The sequence below is a fragment of the Rhinolophus sinicus genome, linkage group LG03 (genome assembly GCF_036562045.2).
Source record: "Rhinolophus sinicus isolate RSC01 linkage group LG03, ASM3656204v1, whole genome shotgun sequence".
In the NCBI taxonomy this organism is placed as follows: domain Eukaryota; kingdom Metazoa; phylum Chordata; class Mammalia; order Chiroptera; family Rhinolophidae; genus Rhinolophus; species Rhinolophus sinicus.
This window is the reverse complement of record NC_133753.1, coordinates 36,736,726-36,758,891: the sequence shown is the minus strand read 5'-3', so window position 1 is coordinate 36,758,891 and position 22,166 is coordinate 36,736,726. Positions and strand designations below refer to the sequence as shown.

General features: G+C 36.5%; 2 protein-coding genes across 2 annotated transcripts in view; one reads left to right on the top strand and one right to left on the bottom strand.

Annotated features, from left to right (window-relative positions):
- Nucleotides 1–5,708, bottom strand: part of EXOC5 (exocyst complex component 5) — a 40,262-nt gene extending 34,554 nt beyond the window's left edge. The window contains exon 1 of the mRNA XM_019725787.2: nucleotides 5,437–5,708. Within this exon, the coding sequence (XP_019581346.2) occupies nucleotides 5,437–5,463 (27 nt within the window). The 5' untranslated portion in view covers nucleotides 5,464–5,708. The remainder of the gene's footprint in view (nucleotides 1–5,436) is intronic.
- Nucleotides 5,709–5,825: 117 nt separating this feature from the next.
- On the top strand, nucleotides 5,826–21,535 carry AP5M1 (adaptor related protein complex 5 subunit mu 1). The gene is made up of 8 exons (XM_019725788.2): nucleotides 5,826–6,209; nucleotides 10,394–11,039; nucleotides 15,040–15,267; nucleotides 16,586–16,725; nucleotides 17,651–17,736; nucleotides 17,825–17,943; nucleotides 19,441–19,537; nucleotides 20,819–21,535. The coding sequence occupies exons 1-8, from the start codon at nucleotides 6,136–6,138 to the stop codon at nucleotides 20,899–20,901; spliced, it is 1,473 nt and encodes a 490-aa protein (XP_019581347.2). The 5' UTR covers nucleotides 5,826–6,135; the 3' UTR covers nucleotides 20,902–21,535.
- The last annotated feature ends 631 nt before the right edge of the window (nucleotides 21,536–22,166 follow it).

Here is a 22,166-nt window from a genome sequence, read left to right as displayed (position 1 = left end):
GTTAAACCATTCATTTCACACTCTTTACAAATGCTACCAATTATAAGAAAAACATGGGGTTTGTGGTCATTTCTATTAAAAATTAAGGCATCAAGCCATTGGACAGGATCATAAATCCCTAATTTAACATTCTTTCTTTGAGAAAATCCAACTAAACTTTTATATTTTCTTACAGCATCTTTCCCAAAAATAGATTCAATACAATGTGCTACACCCACCCATAAATGCCTCTCCACTCCCCCCCACAAAAAAAAGGCATGTCAGCTCCCTTAAAGATGGCCTATAAAGCCTTCTCAAAGTTTCCCCCAAACTGCCCCTGTGGTCTCAATACCTTGTTTGGAGCCACAACTCTCACACCTAAAACATGCATATATAGAGACCACCTCTTCTCAATATTTCCTGAATACACTTCACCTTACAAATCAGAGTCATCTTCTATCCCTGCCTTGGAATGCCCTTCTCCTGAACACTTTCTACTTATCTATCAACACCCAATTTATATGTCATTACTATATGAAATCTTTCCTAATTATACCAGGAAGAGATTCTGTACTTCCACTGCACTGTGTTATCTGTTAACAAATGTCTCCCTGTGATATCATGATATCGTGGTCTTTGTACTCAGCTTCTGGCTACAACTCCTAAAACCTTTGTAATTTCCTAAAGATAAAGGTGCTAGAAGCAGCTTTTGTTCTAATATTTGGTCGTTGACCCCGTTTCTGACACAGAGCTCCTAAACCCCTTGGAATTTCTTGGATGATAGGAGCGCTTTTGTTCTACTGAAGTAACTCTTGATGGGCTCCTGGATGGAGGCTGGTCATCAGAAAGATCAAGCATGACTAGAAGCCTGGAACTTTCAGCCCCACCAACTATACTCCATGGAGGACAGAAGGGCTAGAGATTGAGTTAATAATCAATTATTCCTACATGATGAAGCCTCCATAAAAGTCCCTAAAGTACGGGTTCAGAGAGAGAGCTTCCAGGTTGCTGAACACAGCAAGATGCTGGGAGGGTGCCTCACTATTCCTTCCCCCCATACCTTGCCCTATGCGTCTCTTCCATTGTTCCTAAGTTGTATCTTTTTGTAGTAAACTAGTTAGTAAACTGTTTTCCTGAGTTTTGCGAGCCGTTATAGCGAATTAGGAATCTGAAGAGGGGAGTCCTGAGAACCTCCAACTTACAGCTAGTCAGTCAGAAGTACAGGTGACAGACAACCTAGACTGAAATTGTTACCTGAAGTGGGCACATCTTGTGGGACTGAGCCCCTAATTGGTGGGATCTAATGCTAACTCCAGGTAGAGAGTGTCAAAATTAAACTGTATTGTAGGACACCCAGTCAGTGTCTGCTGAAAAACTGAATTGTTGTGGGGAAAAACCCCACACAAACTGGTGTCAGAGGTGAAGTATTGAGACTAGTGGTAGTGTTGAGAGAAGAAACAGAGCCCTTTTCCTTTCACTCCTCCAACTAGATTTTTAATTCAAAACATCTTTTAACTCCAGTACCTGGAATGATAAGGTACTCAATAAAATGTTTGCTAAATGTACACATTTTCTCACATATGTGACACTGTAATTGGTAGACAGGTTCCACAAACATTTATTTAATAGCTAATATGGCCGACACAAGTAGCATTTCAGTACTTTAAAGGTAAAGGAGTGGTCCTTACTTGTGCATCTCGTTCTTTAATATATATTGAGCCAGATAACTGAACGAGAGATCTTTTCCAATAAGTCTGTTGAAACAGATTTTGTAACTTAGTTTAAAAATCTAAGAGACATAAATGTTTTTGTGTGTGAAAATGTGTTTTGGGCTATTCAAATTCTAACCTGGAAGTCAAACAGCCATTGTCACCACAGTAAAATTACATGATCTCGAATGTTATTATCAAAGCACCTACATTTACAGGAAATAAATCAAATTCCTAACCCTAGCATTTAGGACCTCCACAATTAAACCCCAATTCGCTTTACATACCACTCCTCTTCTTCATGCATGCTACCTGCACTCCAGCCAAATAAACTCTTCCCCTGTCTTCCACAGTCTACATTTACCTCCTTTACATCTTGGATTTTATTGTCTGCTTTATTAGAAAGTCCCTCCAAACTCAGTTCTACAAACTCAAGTATAACTTATCATTTATATATCATTCAAATGCCACCTTCTGATCCTTTTGCACTTCGAGATAATCTTCCCATCCTCTCAACACTTTATCTAGACTTCTTTGACACTATAACTGTATTTCAAGAGTATGCAGTTACACATCTATTTTCTCTCCCTCTATTTAACAATAAGGGCAGATTCCATATATACTTCAACAGTTCCAAAGTATGTTCCATGGAATTCACGAAATTAATAAGCACTATAAAATAAAAGTATCATGGTCGAAAAAGTCTGAGAAATGAACTCAGAATCTTTAACATACTAAGGTATATTGTAAATCTCTAATGAAGCAAAGTATGCCCATTGCCAAAACTTATCTGGCCTCTTAGCCACTTTGGGTTTTTTGCAGGACATCTCATAGATTAGTGTTTCTATGGCATGCCCTTTGAGACATGCAGCCTCATTAATCTTGGCAATTTGTCTTGAATTTAATAGGTACTCAGCAAATGTTTGTTGAATGAATATTGACCCTGGTTAACAAAGAACTCTCCCATTAAGGTAACTTGCTCAAAGAGAAGGGAAAAATCCAGAAGAATAACAGGAGAGAAAAATAGCAAGTGAGAGGGAGCACAATATCCTCAGTAGTGCTGTAAGAGGGAAAATATGTATGAATATTTGCAATAGAAAAAGAATTTACTATCCCAGCCACTTTTTATATGTAGAGGAGTAATTACTACAAACCACATAGGAATTCCTGTTTAGAATGTCCACCCTGAGGTTATCATTTAGAAAGACTGCACATAGATCTTTTTAGAAAGATTGAAACTAAGAGGGTATTCTGTTCAATTTCCAGGATATTCACTATTAAAATAGCTGAGTAATCTATTACTAATCATTTGCCAACCAAGGAAACATCCTATAGTTTGATTTTGTTATATGAAGATATTTATGTTAAAAAAGGAAGTCTCATGGGACCAATAATAACTTAAAAATAGAGTTAACACATGAAATTTCATGGATTCAAAACATAATTTTGTATTGATTTGCCCTTTCACTGTGCAAAAATGAAAGCACACTTCAATTTAATAGTGCATTAAAACCAGGATGCATAAAAACAAAACATCCTTGACTACATCCTGACTTGTTTCCCCCAGTTTTCCAGCTGTGACTAAGAAAGGGAAGCAAGAGAAAAAGAAACTCCCTGACTTGTCCATACAAAACCTAGATCCTACAGAAGTGGCAACAGGAAATAACAGCAATGACTGAGGTTTGGTTTGTTTGTTTTCCCTCTTCCCTCTAAAGCAGAGATCAACTTCTCACTTAGGAATAAAAACTTATTCAAGAGTAGAGTCCATTTGCAGGGCTGAACAGACATTATTTCTTAATCATAACTATTAACATTTAACTTTAACTATTAATGTAATATGATTTTCATTTTGATGAAGCAACAAACTACATGTGGTCAGGAAAGAGAAAGTCACATGAGTTAAGATCCATAAGCATGTTTAAGGTTTTTCTATGAACCCTCTGGCCACAGAACAGGTCTGTCTCTATCATCACTGGTCAGAGAGTATTACCAGCTATCACATAACTGGAATTACTGAGTGAAGTTAACCTTAATTTGGGTTAACTAATTTACTAAACGGTGAGACCCTAGAAAGCAAAATACGTATTTCTCTACCTCCTCCCTCCCTTTCTGGAGGGAAGCAGAAATCAAACACAGTTTCAAATAAGTTATGTGGGCTCGTGTGGTCAAACATTTAAAAAAAAAAAAAAAGACATAATATGACCTGAAACACAACTGGGACTGTCAAGCAGAATTCATTAACTCAAAGATTAATGCTTTATGAACTGTATGATAAAATAAGTTTTCTAGTAATAGCTGCTCAAGTATTTCATGAAGATCTCAAGTTCATAAATAGTTTTCTACCTTTATAAGACATAAAAAATAAAACAAGGAACTACAGAACTACTTTAGTATTTTGCCCAGCAACACACAGTAAAAGCTTTTAGTAAAAAGAAGTCTCCCTGCTCCTGTGTTAATCAATAAACAGATGGCACAATTTTGGAATTACAGAAGCTAATGTAATGTAGCTCCCAATACTTAAATCTGAGGAAACGCAATTAATATTTCCAAATTCTTTCTTGTACTTAAAATCTTTCACTCACAAATTACTTATTAAAATTTATTATAATAATAGCATGCTATTCCTCTCAACAAAAGCATTATCTATCCAAAAACTGACAGAAACCCAAAATATGTAACAGTAACAAATATGAAAAGTTCCCACTGTCATAAGAAAAACTGTGGCATTCAAATTTTAGACGGGAAAAAAAATAACCTGCTGACTCAAACAGAAAAATACAATTTTAACTTATGGAGAAATTCTCTATTGTCAACTGCAGTCTTCTCAATTATTACTTAAACTTTGTTGCTCATTTTGAAACAGAAGCACACACAGAAAGGGTCTTTCCTTCCTTTTTCCCCATGTTTTCATTTTTTCCACAAAAGGAGATCCTTTATATGTTTCACTATTTAATGGTCTAATTAGAATTTTCCTATTCTATTATCTCAAACATCATAGCTTCTTACATCGGATTTCACTAAATTAAATGTTAAGTTTTAGAGACTGAAAACTCTCAAGGAAACACATTAGAATGCTCACTGTTTCACGCGTTAAGGATTCTCTGGTTAGCAGTTAGGTGGTTTTGCAATACACTTCAACTCGTTAAGACCCGGACACAAACGTTAATTTTAGTTTTGTCTCCCTTCAATCCGAAGAGCAAAGTAGGCCTTTATTGTCCTAAAATATACCCCGGCCTTTTCAAATGTAAGCATAAACTGACAGGCAGATAAGTGCCACTTCTCCCATTTACTAATGGAATGATTACTCAACAACGAGAAGCCCCCAATCGCCCCAATCTCAGGAGGCCCCCTGAGAAAATTACGCGAGTATCCCAGCGACAAGTCGGGGCTGGGCCAACCTGAGGCTCCTGGCTCCTCTTTCCGCACCTGAGTCAGCCCTTCCCACCACTCATCCCGGGTACATCTTCCTGCGCCCAAACCTCCCAGGCTCTCTCCAGCCCTGCGGATACACCGCCCCCCCTCCAACCCCCTTCCTTTCGGACTCCGGGCTCCCTTCTTTGCCTCCCCACCCCGGTCCCCAAGCCTCCCCTCCCCCATTTCACGCTCCGCCCGCCCTGACACCGGAGCCGCCACCCCACCCCTTCGCTTTCGCACCTTTCTTCCGAGGGAGAACACCAGCTCCTCTGCTCGCCTACCTAGCTGCCTGCACCCCAGGTCTGCCACTCCCTGAGGAGCCACCGGGACCCACCTCGAAGAGCTCGGCCGTCGTAGCCATCCCTGCCGGCTGAGAGGCTCGCCTAGCCCCGGACGCCGTATCCTCTTCACATGCTGCGCCTCAGCGGCGCCACGCACAGGTCCCCACTCCGCTCGCCAGCTCCGGCTCCCGGCCGCCGCGGGCTCCCCGACTCCCCACAGAGTCCTGGCGGTGCGGGAGAGCGGCCATGAAGCGAAGCCGCAGACGCCTGTCAGCTGCCTCCCGGCGCCGCCCGCGCCGCTCCCATTGTCACCGCCTCGTACGCCGGAAGTGGAGCTGCGCGCGCCGAGTTGGCTGTCGGGAGGGGCCGACGTGCGAAGCGAGCAGCCCGTGAACTTCTGAGAGGCTCGTCACTCAAGCGATTGAGGAACCTTGATCCTTGCGGGCCACCATCCCGGAAATGGTCTTCCGAGGAAGAGAGTGCCGGGGCTGTCGGGGATAAATAAGTTTCTCGAGATTCTAGGTGCGAATTCACAGAACTTTTTGTGACATGTGTTGGCCAGGAGGGACTCAGACGTTTTAGTCACTGCCTCTGAAGAGCTTGCCTCTCTGCTGAGCCCGACCTGTTTGTGATGGAGCAGAAGGTGGCTAAGGATGAGTGAGTCCGGAGCTTCTGAGTACATGTGAGAAACCTAGTCTGTGTTCTTCTTCGTTGGCGGTCTTAAAGATAAGCTGATGCTTTAGCGGCTTATCATGGCCCAACGGGCAGTGTGGCTCATAAGCCACGAACCGGGAACCCCACTTTGTGGCATCGTCAGATTCTCCAGGTAAAAATGTCTGAATCCTCAGGGATGATGAATCGCAGGGATGGACTATGCAGCATAGTTTTGTGATGCAAAGTATCCCTGGTCCGCCAACTTGGGCGAGTTACTTAACCTCTGTTTCATCTGTTTAATGAAGATTTTAATATACTACCTCATAGAGTTTTGAGAATTAAATGAGTTTATGCCTGGCACATATTAAATTTTATGTTTTCTATTACAGTATTAGTATTACTGTATCTTAAAATGAACTCCACTGCTTAGGATTGATAGGAGAGGATGAAAGGAAAGGAAGAAAACTTGTCGAGCACTACACATGTTTAAAATTTTTCTTTCATTAATAAAAATTATTCAAGGACATTTTAACTCATTCTTCTGGAAAATCCTTGCTGAGCGGTATCAGACTGTTATTTTCATCTTATGTTTGTTACTAGACAATTTCAGATAGGTTTACTTTAAAGTGCCTAATTGTTGAAGAAAACTGAAAAAGTACAAAAATTAAATCATATTCACTTTTTCTTAAATTATGTAAGCTGGTCTGGTTCCATTTTTAGAATTTGGCACATTTTATCTAAATACAATAGCCCGTTATAAAATGTGGGTGGCAATGGAATAATCTGTTTCACCATTCGCTCTCATTGGCTATTGACAGTTCTTTCCAATAAATTCATTCTTCCCCAAGAAAAGTTATATGGTAAAGTAGCATAGCTCTGAATTGAGATTGAGACAAATAAAGATGAGTGTAATTTTACGTGAAAAGTGGTTGGCAATGTGGATACGAAAAACTCCCTTTTTGCAACCTAAACAATTTTTGTTACTAAGGGCATCAGAGTTGGAGTTTACCATTTTCTCCCAGGATACCTGACTTACATTTGTTATTGTTGTACCTCAAGTAAGGAGGTTAATAATATTTTTCAGTAAGGTTCATCAACCTCATTAGTCTATCCAAGTTACTGCAAGTTTTGCTTATATATTCCCTGGGTTATCTTATACCTGCCATTCTCCCCTGCATCGCAGGTAACTCGTATGCCTATCTTTGTTGCTTTCCTTATATCTGTGTATGCATTTTTCAAATTACATAATTGTGCTAGAGATTTCGTTCCCTTTTCTAACATTTGTCAGCTTTGTCAGCACTATTTTTAAGAAATTTCCATATTACTTTGTGTTCGTCTAGAGCAGCACCGTTCAATAGAATTTTCTGCAAAGATGGACATGGAAAGTGTTATAAGTCTATGCTGTCTTATATTGTAGCCACTAGCCACGTGTAGCTATTGAGCTTTTGAAACGTGGCTATTGTAACTGAGGAACCCAATTTTGTTTAAGTTGAAATAGTCACATATGGCTAGTGGCTACTATATTGGACAGTGCAGCTCTAGGCCATTACTTCTGTTTGCTCTGTAGCACTGCATGGTTTACATCCTCCACACTTTACCTACCCCGCTTCCCAGTGGTGATATCCCAGGTTGCCTCCAACTCTGCCATCAGAGAGAAAACTACTGCAGTAGATACTCTTAAAAGGTCCATAGGACATATCTATGCTGATTTTGACTAAATATTGCCCAATAATTAGCTCCTCAGAATACCTTCACCAGTCTACATTTTCACCAGCAGTAAGCGAGGGTTCCTACATCTCCAGTTTTTGCCAATACAGTATCTTATTTTTACTTGCTGTTCTCCATGTCGCAATGATTGTTAGCCCTTTGGGTTTCCTCTTCTGTGAATTGCCTGTACATATCCTTTGTTCGTTTTGTTTCTTTGAGAGTTACTGGCTTTTTCCTATTAATTTGCAGAAGTTCATTGTGTATTCTTGATGTTAGTCCTATATTAGTCATTTTTAGCTATCACAGGTGTTTTCTCATAATTTATCATTGTCAACTTACTTTATGTTGCCTGAGGTTAAACAGAAATCACTAATTTTATTGCATGCAAAATAGTTAATGCTTTGGGAGATTTGTTGAAGTCTTTCCCTGCTCCTATTTCCCAAAGACATCTTCGTACATTATCTTCTCTTAACTTTATCATTTTATTTGTTATATTTAGGCCTTTAATCCATCTGTAGTCCATCTTTGGATGTGGTGTAAACATAGGAATCCCATTTTGTTTTTCTCTGTACTGTACGCCTGTTTTCTAACATCGCCTTCCAAACAGTATATATTTTCTTCATTGATGTGTCAGGTTCTTGATAATTCATTATGTCTCCCATATAAACATTGCTCTGTCTTAGTTCTATTACTTTATTTGTCTGTTACTATATCAATACCATACTGTATTTATAGCTGTAGCTTTGTAAGATTTTTTTTTTCTGGCTTACAAAAATAAGCTCCTTGAAGAAGTCATGCTTGTTTTCAGAATTTTTTCCTACTGTGCTCAGAATATTTCAGAAGAAAAATTCAGATATGTCTGTGTAAGCATTTCTACATCTCTGGAGCAACTTGGGTTCAGATAATTCATCTGTCACTTATTAATTCTGTATTGTTGAATGAACCAGTTAAGGTTTATTATTTTCGGTTTTCTGACCTCTTGTGGCTAGTGATGGGGCTAAACAGATATGCACTGGCATATTATCCACATATATGCCAACAGATAATGGTCATCATTAAAGAATTAAAAAGGCAAATGATCTTTTCTGTATGTAACTACTTTTCCTCCACAACAAGACTTGGTTTAGATTCTGTTTTAAAGGTTTACTGTCTGGATAGATAGTAATAGTATCAGGCTAAGTCTGGCTGAGGTTGGTATTGTAGCCCATAGTTGTAGGGCCATTTAAGGTTTGAGTCCTAATTTAGAAAAGGTCTAGAATAAATCTGAATGACAGGTTGAGTCATCCAACAAAAATATTTATTGAGGACATATTGAAGCATTGTAAAAGGCCCCAGATTAACTTCTTAACTTTATATTCAATCATGAGATTCTTGCCACTTAAGAAGAGCTTTAATTACCCTCTTGGTAACTACAGGATAAGACACTGTACTAGAGTTTAGTCCAAAGTTCTCAACTAGTCTTATCCAGAGACTCAGAGAAAGAAATGGCATTCACCTACTAGTCCGTTACTGGAGTGCTAGCTAATTCTTTTCTCAATGAAGAAAATGCATCAGAATATAAATAAATGAGTGAGGTTCACTAATACACTGACAACTTTGAATACATTCTTATTTTTCTTTTTTAAGAGTATTAATAAACATCAGTATTTTATTAGTAGTATTAATGAAAAAATTATTTAGGCTAGCTGTGTTCTTGATCCTTGATGAGAATTACTGGTATGTTCTTTAGCCACCCTTTATTTTGCAAATAAGATAAACTTGGGAAAATTAGGTGATTTACACAGAAGTTAATAGCTAATAGATGACTTTGTTCTGGACTTTGAAGTAGAGAGGTAAGGAATAAGGAAAACATATTTTTCGAACTAAGAAAATGTGATCTAACATTTCTGTAAATGAGCAAAAGCACCTTCTATTCTGTTCCTGCCCCCCAACCCCCCACAAAAAAGGGATGCGTTAGTAACTTACCATTCAGCTTAGAGAATGCAAACCATTAAAGATTATTCAGATTTTATTCTTTTTATTACCTCATAGTATCTTCCAGGGCCTAGAGGTAAACCATTATTACTGAAATGCTCTTACATATTTTTGTAGGGGTTGGCAAAAAGACTCAGGGTGCTTGTTATTCACTATAGGTTGCGTAGAATAGAACATTCTTTTTACAATTGTATTTCAACTAATGAATTCAAAATTGGAGAGGGTTCAATTGAACCACTTTTTTTGATCCTGCTTTACTAAGGTGGCATCAAGAAAAAAAGCTCTTGTAGATGCCTAAAATGTGTCCCGGTATATACTCCTTGACCTCCAAGTGGAAATCTGAGTGGCCAATAAACTAGGATTTTGAATTAGAACCATGTGCTCTACCTATTTAAAAAATTAAATTGAATTATTTTTAGTAATAGGTAATGATACTTCGTCATTTGAGATAGTATAGCAAGTATGCAACAGTTAGTTACTATAGTCGGAACTTAACTTGTAATATTTTTTTGGTTGACGTTTTTTGTGGGTGTGTGTATGTATCTCTTGATGTGTTTTTGTTATTTTTACTGTTTGCCCCATGTTTTGAGTTTTTGTTTGTTTATTTTGGGATTCATCCATTTTTATTTTAGTTGGACGAATCATTTATAATGTTTTTTTGTTTCCATAATGCAGACGGTATCCAACTGTTGAAAAACGAGCCAAAGTCTTCAATGGAGCAAGTTATGTGCCTATTCCTGAAGATGGTCCTTTTCTTAAATCACTACTCTTTGAGCTTAGATTGTTGGATGAAGATAAGGACTTCACAGAGAGTCGTGACAGCTGTTCACGCATCAATAAGACGTCTATCTATGGACTTCCAGTAGGAGGTGAAGAACTCTGGCCAGTTGTTGCTTTTCTGAAGAATGGCATAATATATGCTTGTGTTCCACTAGTTGAACAAACTTTATCCCCTCGACCACCATTAATTAGCATTAGTGCAATTTCACAAGGCTTTGAACTTCTTTTTGGGGTACAGGATTTTCTTTACTCAGGTCAAAAAAGTGACACTGAGCTAAATACAAAATTGAGCCAATTGCCTGACTTGTTTCTGCAGGCTTGTCCATTTGGAACTTTGTTAGATGCCAACTTACAGAATTCATTGGATAGTATTAATTTTGCTTCTGTGACTCATCCACAAAAACAGCCAGCCTGGAAAGCTGGAACATACAAAGGAAAACCACAAGTTTCTATTTCTATTACTGAAAAGGTAAAATCCATGCAATATGATAAACAGGATATAGCAGATACGTGGCAAGTCGTTGGAACTGTCACTTGCAAGGTGAGATTTTTCTCGTATTTGTTTTAACATCTATGGAGAAAAGTAAAGTTTGCTAACTTTATTTTATATTGTTATATAACGTTCTTGATTTTTATCATAAATAACAGTCATTAGATGTTAGATTCATGTGAAAGTTTGTAATGTTACCTTTTTACATTCATTACTAATTATATTAGTCACATACTGCTGCATAATGAATTGCCCATTATCCCAACAATGAACATTTATTATCCTCAGTTTCTGTGGGTCAGACTTCAGGAGCAACTTAGCGGGAACTTCTAGTATGATGTCTCCCAGGCGATCACAGTCAGGATTTCAATGGGAGCAGTAGTCACCTGAAGGTGTGAGTGGGACTGGAAGATCTACTTGCAAGGTGGCTCATTCACATGGCTGATTAATGGTAGGAGGCCTTAGTTCCTTTCTGTGTGGACTTCTCAGCAAGCTGCTTAAGAATGTCCTCACAACGTGGTGACTGGTTTCCCGTGGATCAAGTGATTAGACAGAGAGACAGAGACAGGCATGAGGCACAGGTAGAAGCAATTCTTTTTATTACCAAGACTAAGAGGTCAGATAGCATCACTTCTACTATGTTCTCTTCATTAGGAGCAGGTCACTAAGTCTGGTCCATGTTCAAGGGGGCTGGAATTAGGCTGAGCCTTTTAAAAAGAGTAATGTCAAAGGATTTGTTAAATTTGTTAAATTCGTTAAATTCCATTTTCTCTAGAGGGGATTAAATTGACAAACCTCTGACTTAATATCTAAAACCATTTTGAAGGGCTCTTGTTTTATTTAAACAAGTCAATAGGTTAATATAGGGTTCTCTGGTTTAAGGTCAGAAAATAGGAAAAGACAATAGAAATAACAATACAGTTAACAGTGATCAGTGCCATGTTGAAAAATGATGCAAAATAAAAACCCTCCAAGTACAAGTTCTATAAATACATATTAATACTCTCATATCTTTATTTTTCTGATATCTTCCTTTAGTCTCCACATTTATGAATAAAGCTTTTTATATATCAAACTTAATGTTGAATGGCTATGTACAAATCCTACAGGTAAAAGTAGATTTCAAGTACAGAGAATTAGAATAGTCCTGGCAGACAAATTGGATCTTCCTTGTTCTTTTTAACTTTAAAGTGACCTAAGAATTTATGTGTCTGTTTTAAACTCACTTCCATCATTATCAAAAATGCACTCCAGTTATTACCTTTATTAGCAGTAACTATTGTGAATAGCTCCAATATTGAGGTATTCATGAATTATGTTATTATTCACAAGTCTTAAAGTAGTTGAATTCTTTTTCCTTAAGTTCTAGCAGATAAAAGTAGGAAAATTCACTATTTCTCTTTTTTCATTCTGTGACAATAAGTAGGGAATATGTTATCTATAAAGTACTACTAATTAATATCATGGTATTAAATATCTCAGCTCATTGATAGGCTGACCCCAGTTTATGCCGTATGGGAATTTTGGATTGGTTCCTAGTCCTACTCTGATACAAACTATCATGATGGAGAACTTTCTTCTCTAAAAACTTTTTTCTTTAAAAACACTTTATTCTAAAAATAAAAAGAATGGGGGTGTACCTTAACCCATGCTAAATGTTTCTTTAAACTTATGTGTAAATAGTATAACTATTAGCCAAACTCTTTTTTAAGTACTTCAGGAGCTTAGTATTTAAAGAGTTGTATTGTGAAGTCCATTATAAATGGAAATAATTATTTTTTTATTTTTTCTTAGTCCTAGTAGAAAACCTGGTAAACCGAAAGCCGATGGACTGAAGATCTAGTCCCCACTCCACCACTAATTCTGTTTGTCTTTGGAAAAGTCACATAATTTTTAAAATTTTTTCTCATTTCTAAAATCAGATAAGTTCCTAGGTCCCTTCTGTTTTAATAATTCCTAGCTAAAAGTTATAATTCCTAGTTACATATGCCAGATTGACTTCAAGGGCATATGTACGTAGATTTCTTCTAGAATGGATGTCCTCATTCTATATAGTAAATGACTGGTGATCTGGTATTTTAAATATCTAAGAAGCAAATGATTTGTTGGTGGTTTCCATAATGGTTGCAATTTTCTAATTCTTTTGAGAATGTTAGAAGCTAATTTAATAAGTATAAACTGAATACTTTAAAATTTTATGGTATTTGCTATTAATATTTGCTTATTTTATCACCTCCATAAATATCTGTCAAAAAACAAAACTTTTTTTTTGTTCTTGCTAGTTCACATATAGAGGGTGAAGTAGCAGATGGTTTAGAAGTCAAACACTAAAGTATTTTTAAATTTTGTAGTAAGATTGGTTGGCATTTTTATTTTCAAATGCGACTGCTATTATAACTGTCATTGAAAGACCTTTATAGAGCGCTGATACATGGCATTGTTCATAATGCCTGCCTATTCTCTTAAGTGCTTCCATTGTATAGCACATACATTCCTGAATTCACGCGTATGTCAAGCAGTAGGTAAAACATAAAAAGATGAAACATTTCATGTTAGAATGGAAAACAAATGTAGGGTCCATAATTAGAAAAAGATATCCATTCACCAAACATTTTTTGAGTGTCTCTTGGGCCTAGCAATATGCTAGGCACTCGAAATACGAAGGAAAATAAAACAAGTCTTGCTTTCGAAGAACTTAAATTTTCAAGGGGGAAACAAACGGGCAGAGATAAATACCTATAAGGGTGGGTAGTTCTTGCATGATACAGACTGTGTAGATGGTGATGGAACTAGCTGCTTGCATTTGGAGTTTAAGCATTATACTTGCTGAGTTCCACTAACTCTTAAAATACTGTGTGGGTCTGGCACACAAAACATCAATAAGCCTTGCGTGACTTGATTGGCTAGTTTTAATTGGGGATTTAATAAAGGTAAAGGTCAAGTTAGAGTTGTGGTACAAAGGAAGAACCTGAGTACCTACACACATAAGTAAGGTGTATCAATCTGGTTGGGTCATGAAAAAAGCCACCATAAGATTTATGGGAGTAAAGGTGTTTAATATAGGAATTAGGGCTTACTCAAGTATAAGAGGAGCTGAGAGGATAAAAGTCTGATTGTCTAGCTGCAGCCTTTCAGAAACAGTCACTAATGACTCAGTCTGGACACTGGAAGGAGGCAGAGAAGCCAGGGTTCACAGAGACACCTGAGGAGCCACCATGTCTCTGTTACAACCTCAAAGCAGAAATTCATGGAAGTGTCTGTGAAAGTGCTGCATCTGGACACCAGAACTTTAAAGCGGGAGCTCAGAAGGAGGTTTGTGAAGCTGTCAAATCTGGCTTCCTTGACCTTCCAAGATACTGGCTTCCCGTTCCCTTCTACCTTCCAAATCTCTACATGGCAGAGGTGGGCAGTATAGGTGAAAATAAAGAACGTGAGGCCCCAAACAACATATAGAAAAAAGAGGGTTGTAGCTGCAGGGAATCACACAAATGCATGGAAGCATAAGACATGATTTACTCCGGGAAATTCAAGAATCCAATATGTCTACAACATTTAGTTGCAGGGTAGAAAATGATTAAGATGTAGATGGGAGCCAAACAATGAAAAGTTTTCAAAGTCATACAGAACCAAGAGGAAACTACTGAAAGATCTTGAGCGTGGATTCAATGTAATTAAAACTATGTTTCCTTAATATACCTTGATGTTGATTAGAAGAAAGCAAATCTAAATACATTCAGAGGGCTGTAACAGAAATTGTAAGGGCCTGTACCAATGTGTTTGTGACAGGAATGGAGAGAAGTCAGTGGGTTTAAAATAGCTTTTTAAAGGTTTTCAATGTAAGCAGAAGGCTCTAAGAAGGCTCTCCTGGTCTCTCTTGTGACTGTCTGGGAGCATGATAGAACTATTAACCAGAGTACAGAAAGCAAAGAGAACAATGCCTTGAGAGAAAAGTGAGTTAAGTTGTGGAAGAGGATTCAAATTCAGAAAAGCCTCAGCCAGAAGATGTATACTTCTAAGATCTCTGTAAGATCTGTTTCTGTTTGTATTGCAGTGTGATTTAGAAGGAATCATGCCAAATGTTACCATCAGCTTGAGTCTCCCCACCAATGGATCTCCACTTCAGGATATTCTGGTTCATCCTTGTGTGACTTCTCTTGACTCTGCCATTCTTACTTCTAGTAGCATTGATGCAATGGATGATTCTGCATTTAGTGGACCTTACAAATTTCCGTTCTCTCCACCTTTAGAGTCATTCAACTTATGCTACTACACTTCCCAGGTAAACAGCCTTGGAAAAATATGAGACTTTGCTAATCTTAATGTTTATGAATTCTGTTTTAAGCAAATCATTTATACATTGGGTCCAAATGAGAACTTTTCATGAGTTATTTACCAGACAGTAATTGATGAATGAAAATGAATATTTAGTTCTTTGAATAGGATGCCTCTTGTCTCTGGTGTCTATAACAACATTGAATCGTTTTCAAAGTAATGGGGTTTTTTTTTTTAATGTTCCCTAATAAGGAGTTCATGGTATAGGATAGATTCTGGTATGATTTAGTCATGGTTTGAACCATGAACATATAAAAATACCTCTAATTCCCAGCAACTGTAGTTACAATTATATAAATTATTTATAACTATTTATTGCTTATTAAATAACTGCTGTGTGTCAGATATTGTCCTAGGGACTTTACATATATTTTCTCTAGTACTTTTAAAACCCTTAAGGTAGGTACTATTAGCCCCATTTTACAAATGAGGAGAGTCAGAAGTTAAATGACTTACACAAGATCTTATAACTGATAAGTAACAGAGTCTAGATTTGAACCCAAATTTTCCAGATTCCAAAATCCAACATCTTTTCTACTATACCATTTGTCTGTCTCCTGTCCTAATTGTGAATCAATAGTTCAGAAAAAGCTACTCAACCTAGCTTAAGTAAAGGGAATTTATTTTGAGAATGCAAGAGACAATCTCATTGTCATTCAAGAATAAGAAAATAGATACAGGCCGTACTGGAATTAGAACCAGAAAAATTAAAATTAAAATCACTCTGTCCTCAAGGTCTACACGTCTGTCTCATCTCTGAAAGTAGGTCCTTCCTATTTCTAACTTCAGATGTACCAGAAAGCGTGATTGGCTCACCCCAGCGTGTAGATTGCCTCCCCTTCGGTCAGTTCTTGGTAACCAATGTAGTAAGCTACTGCCAGGCTAGGGAGAGGGGGTGTCACAAGGTACAAAGGGGGCAGCAGGAATTACGGGCAGGGTGTCAGTGACCAGTGTGTCTAGTGCACGTCCTATATTGCAGATCATTGAGAACCTGGAGGAAGGGAACCTGGGTGAGCAAGAGTAGGGAAAAAAATTCGTTGGAAACCTTTGTAAGGTACCTTTTCATCTCTGAAAACAGAAAAAGAGTCTCTGCCCTTAAAACAAATGTACTGTAGCTCTACCATCTATTATTAAAATAACCTGAAGTAACCCATTAGTCATAGTAATGACTGTATTACTGCAAGGCTTTTTTTCTCAATCACCATTGATATTTTAGACCCATTTACCGAGAATTATATAAAAAATTTGTTTATGTTTGTGTCCAGGTTCCTGTCCCACCAATTTTGGGCTTTTATCAAATGAAAGAGGAAGAAGCACAACTGAAAATAGCAGTTAATTTAAAACTTCATGAAAGTGTGAAAAATAATTTTGAATTTTGTGAAGCTCATATACCGTTTTACAATAGGTAGGAATAAAATAACATGATGCTGTAATTTCTGCCTTCTTTAGTACATTTCCCCTGCTCTACAATAAATTACGTGGCTTTGTTTTTTACCTTATTGTTATTTTTATTGAAATGAATGCTGATTCTGAACCAAAACGTCATCATAAAAATAATCTCTTTACCTTTAAATGTGTCTTCGTATTTCTGGTTAAACTTGCTAGTAAATATAAACTTAAGCCAGTGTAACTTCCTCAGGTATTATTTCACTCCTGGCTCTATTTCTAGCAATTTCTGTATTCTACATACAAGTCAAGCCCAACTATCAACTACCTGGTGAATTAACACAATTATATCACAAGATTACAATTGACCCTGAACAATTTGGGAGCTGGGCCATCGAACTCTGCACAGTTAAAAATCCATGTATAACTTCTGACTCCGCAAAAACTTAACTATAGATGGCCCTCCACATCTGCAGGTTCCCACTGTGGATTGAAAAGTTTGACCCTTGAACAACATGGGTTTGAACTGCATGGGGACCCATGTTATTCAAGATTCAACTGTACTTCCTCATCAGTTCTTGTAAATTGATGTTCTACAGCATAGTTCTTTCCAGAGGATATCTAAATGTATGGTAAAATCACAGTTTTAATGTTATGTCAATCCATGTGATTGTATTAATATGTCTATATAATTTTATAGTTGTCTTTAGACTTAATGATGAAATGTGTATCATCACCAAAGATATTTATTAAATTTCTGGTGTTTTTTTTTTTAGATATAGTATTTGTTATTTGTTCTACTCTCTTATGCAAACTTGAATATAGATACGCTTTTATGCTGTCCTTGCATTAAGTAACAATAGCAAGATTTGACTTAGATTTCTTAAAACTGTTATATCTGTCATCATTACTTTTTCCTATTATGTCCTTTTCTTTTTTTAAAGAGGTCCAATCACACAGGTGGAATACAAAGTTAGTTTTGGCCAGCTCGAAGTATTTCGAGAGAAAAGCTTATTGATCTGGATTATTGGTGAGCTAGGTTTTGTTTATTATTCTCATACATTTGCTGTACGATCTACTTGATTTAGGATATTTGATTGGTGTACTTGTGTTTTTAGGACAGAAGTTCCCAAAATCAATGGAAATTAGTCTTTCTGCAACAATAACTTTTGGAGCTAAGAACCATGCGAAGCAGCCTTTTGACCACATTTGCATCGGAGGTACAGCATATTTAAAGGTAAATATACTTGTATGGCTCACTACATTAGAAACCTGTCCTTTCTTTCTAAATTGCATGTATCTAATTGATTTTTAATGTTTTCTGACCATTTTTTTTAAATTCTGTTTTTTATGTCGTGCTAAGTTCTTTTTAAAATTTTTGTGAGATTCTTTTTGTTTATTAGTCACTTTCCATTTCACTTAATACTTTAAAACTTTTAAGGTGAAACGGTTAAGTATAACCTAAACACCTCAACTTAATCTAGTTCTACTCAGCTCTAGTTACCACATTTTAGATTTGTATACAAAACATGTAAGATGTTGTCCTTGCCTTCTAGGGATTTTCAATGATCCATGTCAATAATTGATCAATTCTAACTGCTTTTGGTGTTTCAAGGAAGGAATGAGCACTTCTGACCAAAGTGGCCAAGGAAAGTATTGCAGTAGAGATGGAGTTTAAGGCGAACTCTGAGGCCCATATTAGCATGAATACAAAGCCTGGAAAACTGGCTGATATTTGTATAGGTAGATGACTTAATCAAAGGAATGAAGGCTAACAAGGCATAGTTAGGAACCAGTGCCAGGAACAGCAGGAATACATAAGGCTGGATATGGGATTTAGGTCTGGATTGTAGACGGTTTGAATCTGACTTCTATTCCTTTGTTAGAAAATGTTATTCTGTTTTTAAGTATGGGAGTGGTCTTTCAGAAAGTAATGCTGTATGAAGATCAATCTAGAATGGATGTGAGGAAGGTGAGTGAAAAAAACTTGAGACAAAGTATTATTTAGCTATATTAGTATTCCAGATAAAAGGTAATAAATGAATGATGCTGAGCTAGTATAGTGGCACAAAAAGAGAAAGGAAGGGAATGAAATAGAGACTGCTATAAGAGTTGTAATAAAGGTAAAGTCTTGGTCACTAATTAAGCACAGAGACAAATAGTTTGAAGTCAAAGATGGTGTTACTAAAAAAAAAAAATACGTGACTTAGACCAGACTTGAAGCTCAAGGAGGGCAGAGACCGTCTCATTGAATACTCATTGTTTTCCTACCAAGGAAAAGTATATCACAGTCACATAGATTAGAGATAGAAGAGAATATACAGAACACCAGACACCATAGGGGACGGAGCACAGCTTTGTAGTCAGTCAGGACTGAGTCCAAATATCAGCTCTGCTACTTACTTGTTGGGATGCTAATTGCTTCCATCTCTGTTTGTAAAATAGGGAAACCTTGCAGTATGGATTAGAGTTCATATTAGTGAATTGCCTGCTGTATGTTAAGCTCTTCATAATGGCAACCTCAAAGAAGCTGCCCTAATGTAAAGGGGAAATGGTGTGTGTATATGTATACATATGCGTGTACGCACACACAATATTCAGGTTTAATATTTGTGATTTTAATTTTGTGAACTGTGTGAAGTAAATTCCTAAAATTATGTCAAGGGGAAAAAGTATGATCATTATTTTTACCAAAGAATCACCTCAATTTGGTGCATTTCTCTTCTTTTTCTAGCTCCATTTTAGGATCTTAGATTATACACTTACTGGGTGTTACGCGGATCAGCATTCAGTTCAAGTTTTTGCATCAGGAAAACCAAAAATAAGTACACGTAAGTTGGACAGATTCAAACGAACTTGAGGGAATTAAAATGGTGTTATACAGTTATTGCCTAAGGTAAAGTTAAAATGTAACAAAAAGATCAGCGAATAATCCCAATTTATAAAAATTCCGGCCTGATCTTGTTCTGTGTAACACTTTGTGTACTTTACATTGTCCTCTGTCTTCTCCTGTTTATAAAATTGTCTGGATGAGCAAGGGTTGGCATAGAGGTGGCATCTTTTTTATGAAGGCATAATATAGTTATGTCAGTTTGGGCAAACCAGTGGTTTTGTCTTAAATACAAACAAACCACTATATTAGGTTGTACCTAATGAATGCAAAATATTAATAATAATTTAACATTTATTGCTTACTGTGTGCCAAGCACAGCTCTAAATATTTTATGCATGTTAACCCATTAATCTTCACACCACCCTATTAAGTGTTATCTCCATTTAACAGATGAGGATGCTGATGGAACAGAGAGATTAGAGTCACCTAACTAATAAATGGCAGAAGTGGGAATCAAACCCAAGTAGTCTGGCTCTGGAGCCTGGCTACTTAACCAATATGCTACGTTCCCTCTCAAAAAAAAAAAAAAGATTACGAGGAAATATATCCTGCCTATACCCTTTTCATTATGAAGAAGAAAGGTAGAAAAGGCAGAATTGGATACTTACTGATGTATATAATAATAAGAATTTACATGTGTCCATTTCCAAATGAGCATTTACCTCAATTTTACATATCAGAAAACTTTATTTCAAAGAGGTAGTTGTTTGTCCAAAGCTACAAAGCTATTTGTAAAAAAGCTTAAATTTGATCAGAACTGTAAGAAACTGCTGAAGCAATCTCTTTAAAACATTATTAGAAAGTCAAATATTTGTCTCTATCTTTGAAAATTAGAATGGGTAGAAAATAGCAAGATCAGAATCAGTACCATGGTGAAGAGGTTACAAAAGGGAAAGCGATAAAAAAAATTTTTATGTTGTAGTTGTAGTTAAAGTAATGCCCCACAAGAAACAGAATTTAGGGAAAATGTGAGAAAAAAATTGGCAGATTTAGCAAAAATGAGGGATCTTGGCATAAAAAAGCTTAAAGATGGATTATTTAAATATATAACCCATATTTTTAAAGTGGTAAAAGTTATAATCTTTGGTAAAGTCAAACTAAAATAAATATTTCAAAATACTACCTTCCTTGAGATAATTGTGTTCCACAGTTTTAAAATATCATGACTTTGTTCTCTTATTGAATTTAGTCTTATCATTTATTTCTTTTTTTTCCCCAGACCGGAAACTAATTTCTTCTGAATATTACATCTGGAATTCTAAAGCTCCTGCTCCAGTAACATATGGATCATTATTACTGTAATTGTCTCATGTTTAAATAGAATTTATACAATAGTAGCATCACTTAAATTAAATTATGGTCTTTTATTTTTAATGTGTATGCATATAACCTATGAATGAAAAAAATCATTGAACGATTTAATTATTAAAATGCTTTGTTTGACATGTTTAGTCTGACATAGTTTGAAAAAACATTTTAAAGACTAATGTCTCCAATTTTGTTACCTTTTGATCTTACTCAAATGTGATTCAGAGTATAAAACAGTAGTGATTCATTTTAGGCTTATTTTAGACTAGTCATGGGTCATCCTGCCATACCTGTTACATCCTGCTCCTGTGGCAGACCTGGCTAATCAATCATCGCCCTCTTTCTCCACTGAGCCTTCTGGATATGGGCTCAGGCTCCTCTTCAGTGCAGACCTACAGGCAGCTCCGGATTGTAGATGATGTGCAAAGTAAAAAACTATTCACTCTTCCAAACCTGAGTACCAAGCTCTTAGTATGTTGTGTTGTTACAGAATACCAGCAACCACATTAGAAACAACTGTAAATCTCTTGAAAAGACAGCCAATGAAAACAAATTGTCTAAATAGTAACCTGTTCTTAATCAGAACTACACTATTGACTAATAAAGATTCTGCATTGTTCTACTTAAAGTATTTATCTCTGTTTTAGAGTTACTTTTCAGGTAAGTTTATTAATCTGCCATAGTAACATTTTGTTTAGAGTGTCTGCAAGAATATTAAGAGGGGTAGGATAACATTCAGAAGATGAGTACAGTGTTTTCTCGTCATTTAATGTCTGCAGCCAAATTTTCAAAGATAACGTTGAAGTATAATACTGCTTTTTTCATGTTCTATTAAAATTAATTAATTAATTCAGGTGAAAATTCAAAAGCCATTCTGTGGATGGAGAGTATCATTTTATCTTCAGTCTCATGTAACATATTTTCTTTAAATTTGTCACTCTTGCTTTCTTATTAGCATTCTCTTGGTTTCCTCAGAAACACTCTAGTCATATTCTTTATTCTCTACCTGTCCTTACAATTATGTCTCATTCTGTTTTCAAAGCACTTCACTTGTTAAGTTGGACTTTAAGTGACCATTCAAGATGAAATCTCAATATCCTCAAAACTGAATCCATGTCAAATGTCTTTTTACAGAACAGAAATAGAAACTATAAAAAATTACATTACAGACTAATATTCAATGAAATTGTATCTTGGTTTCTATTTTTTAATGAGTCCTAAGGAAAAGCTTAGAAAAAGCTGCCAACTCCTTGAAAGAG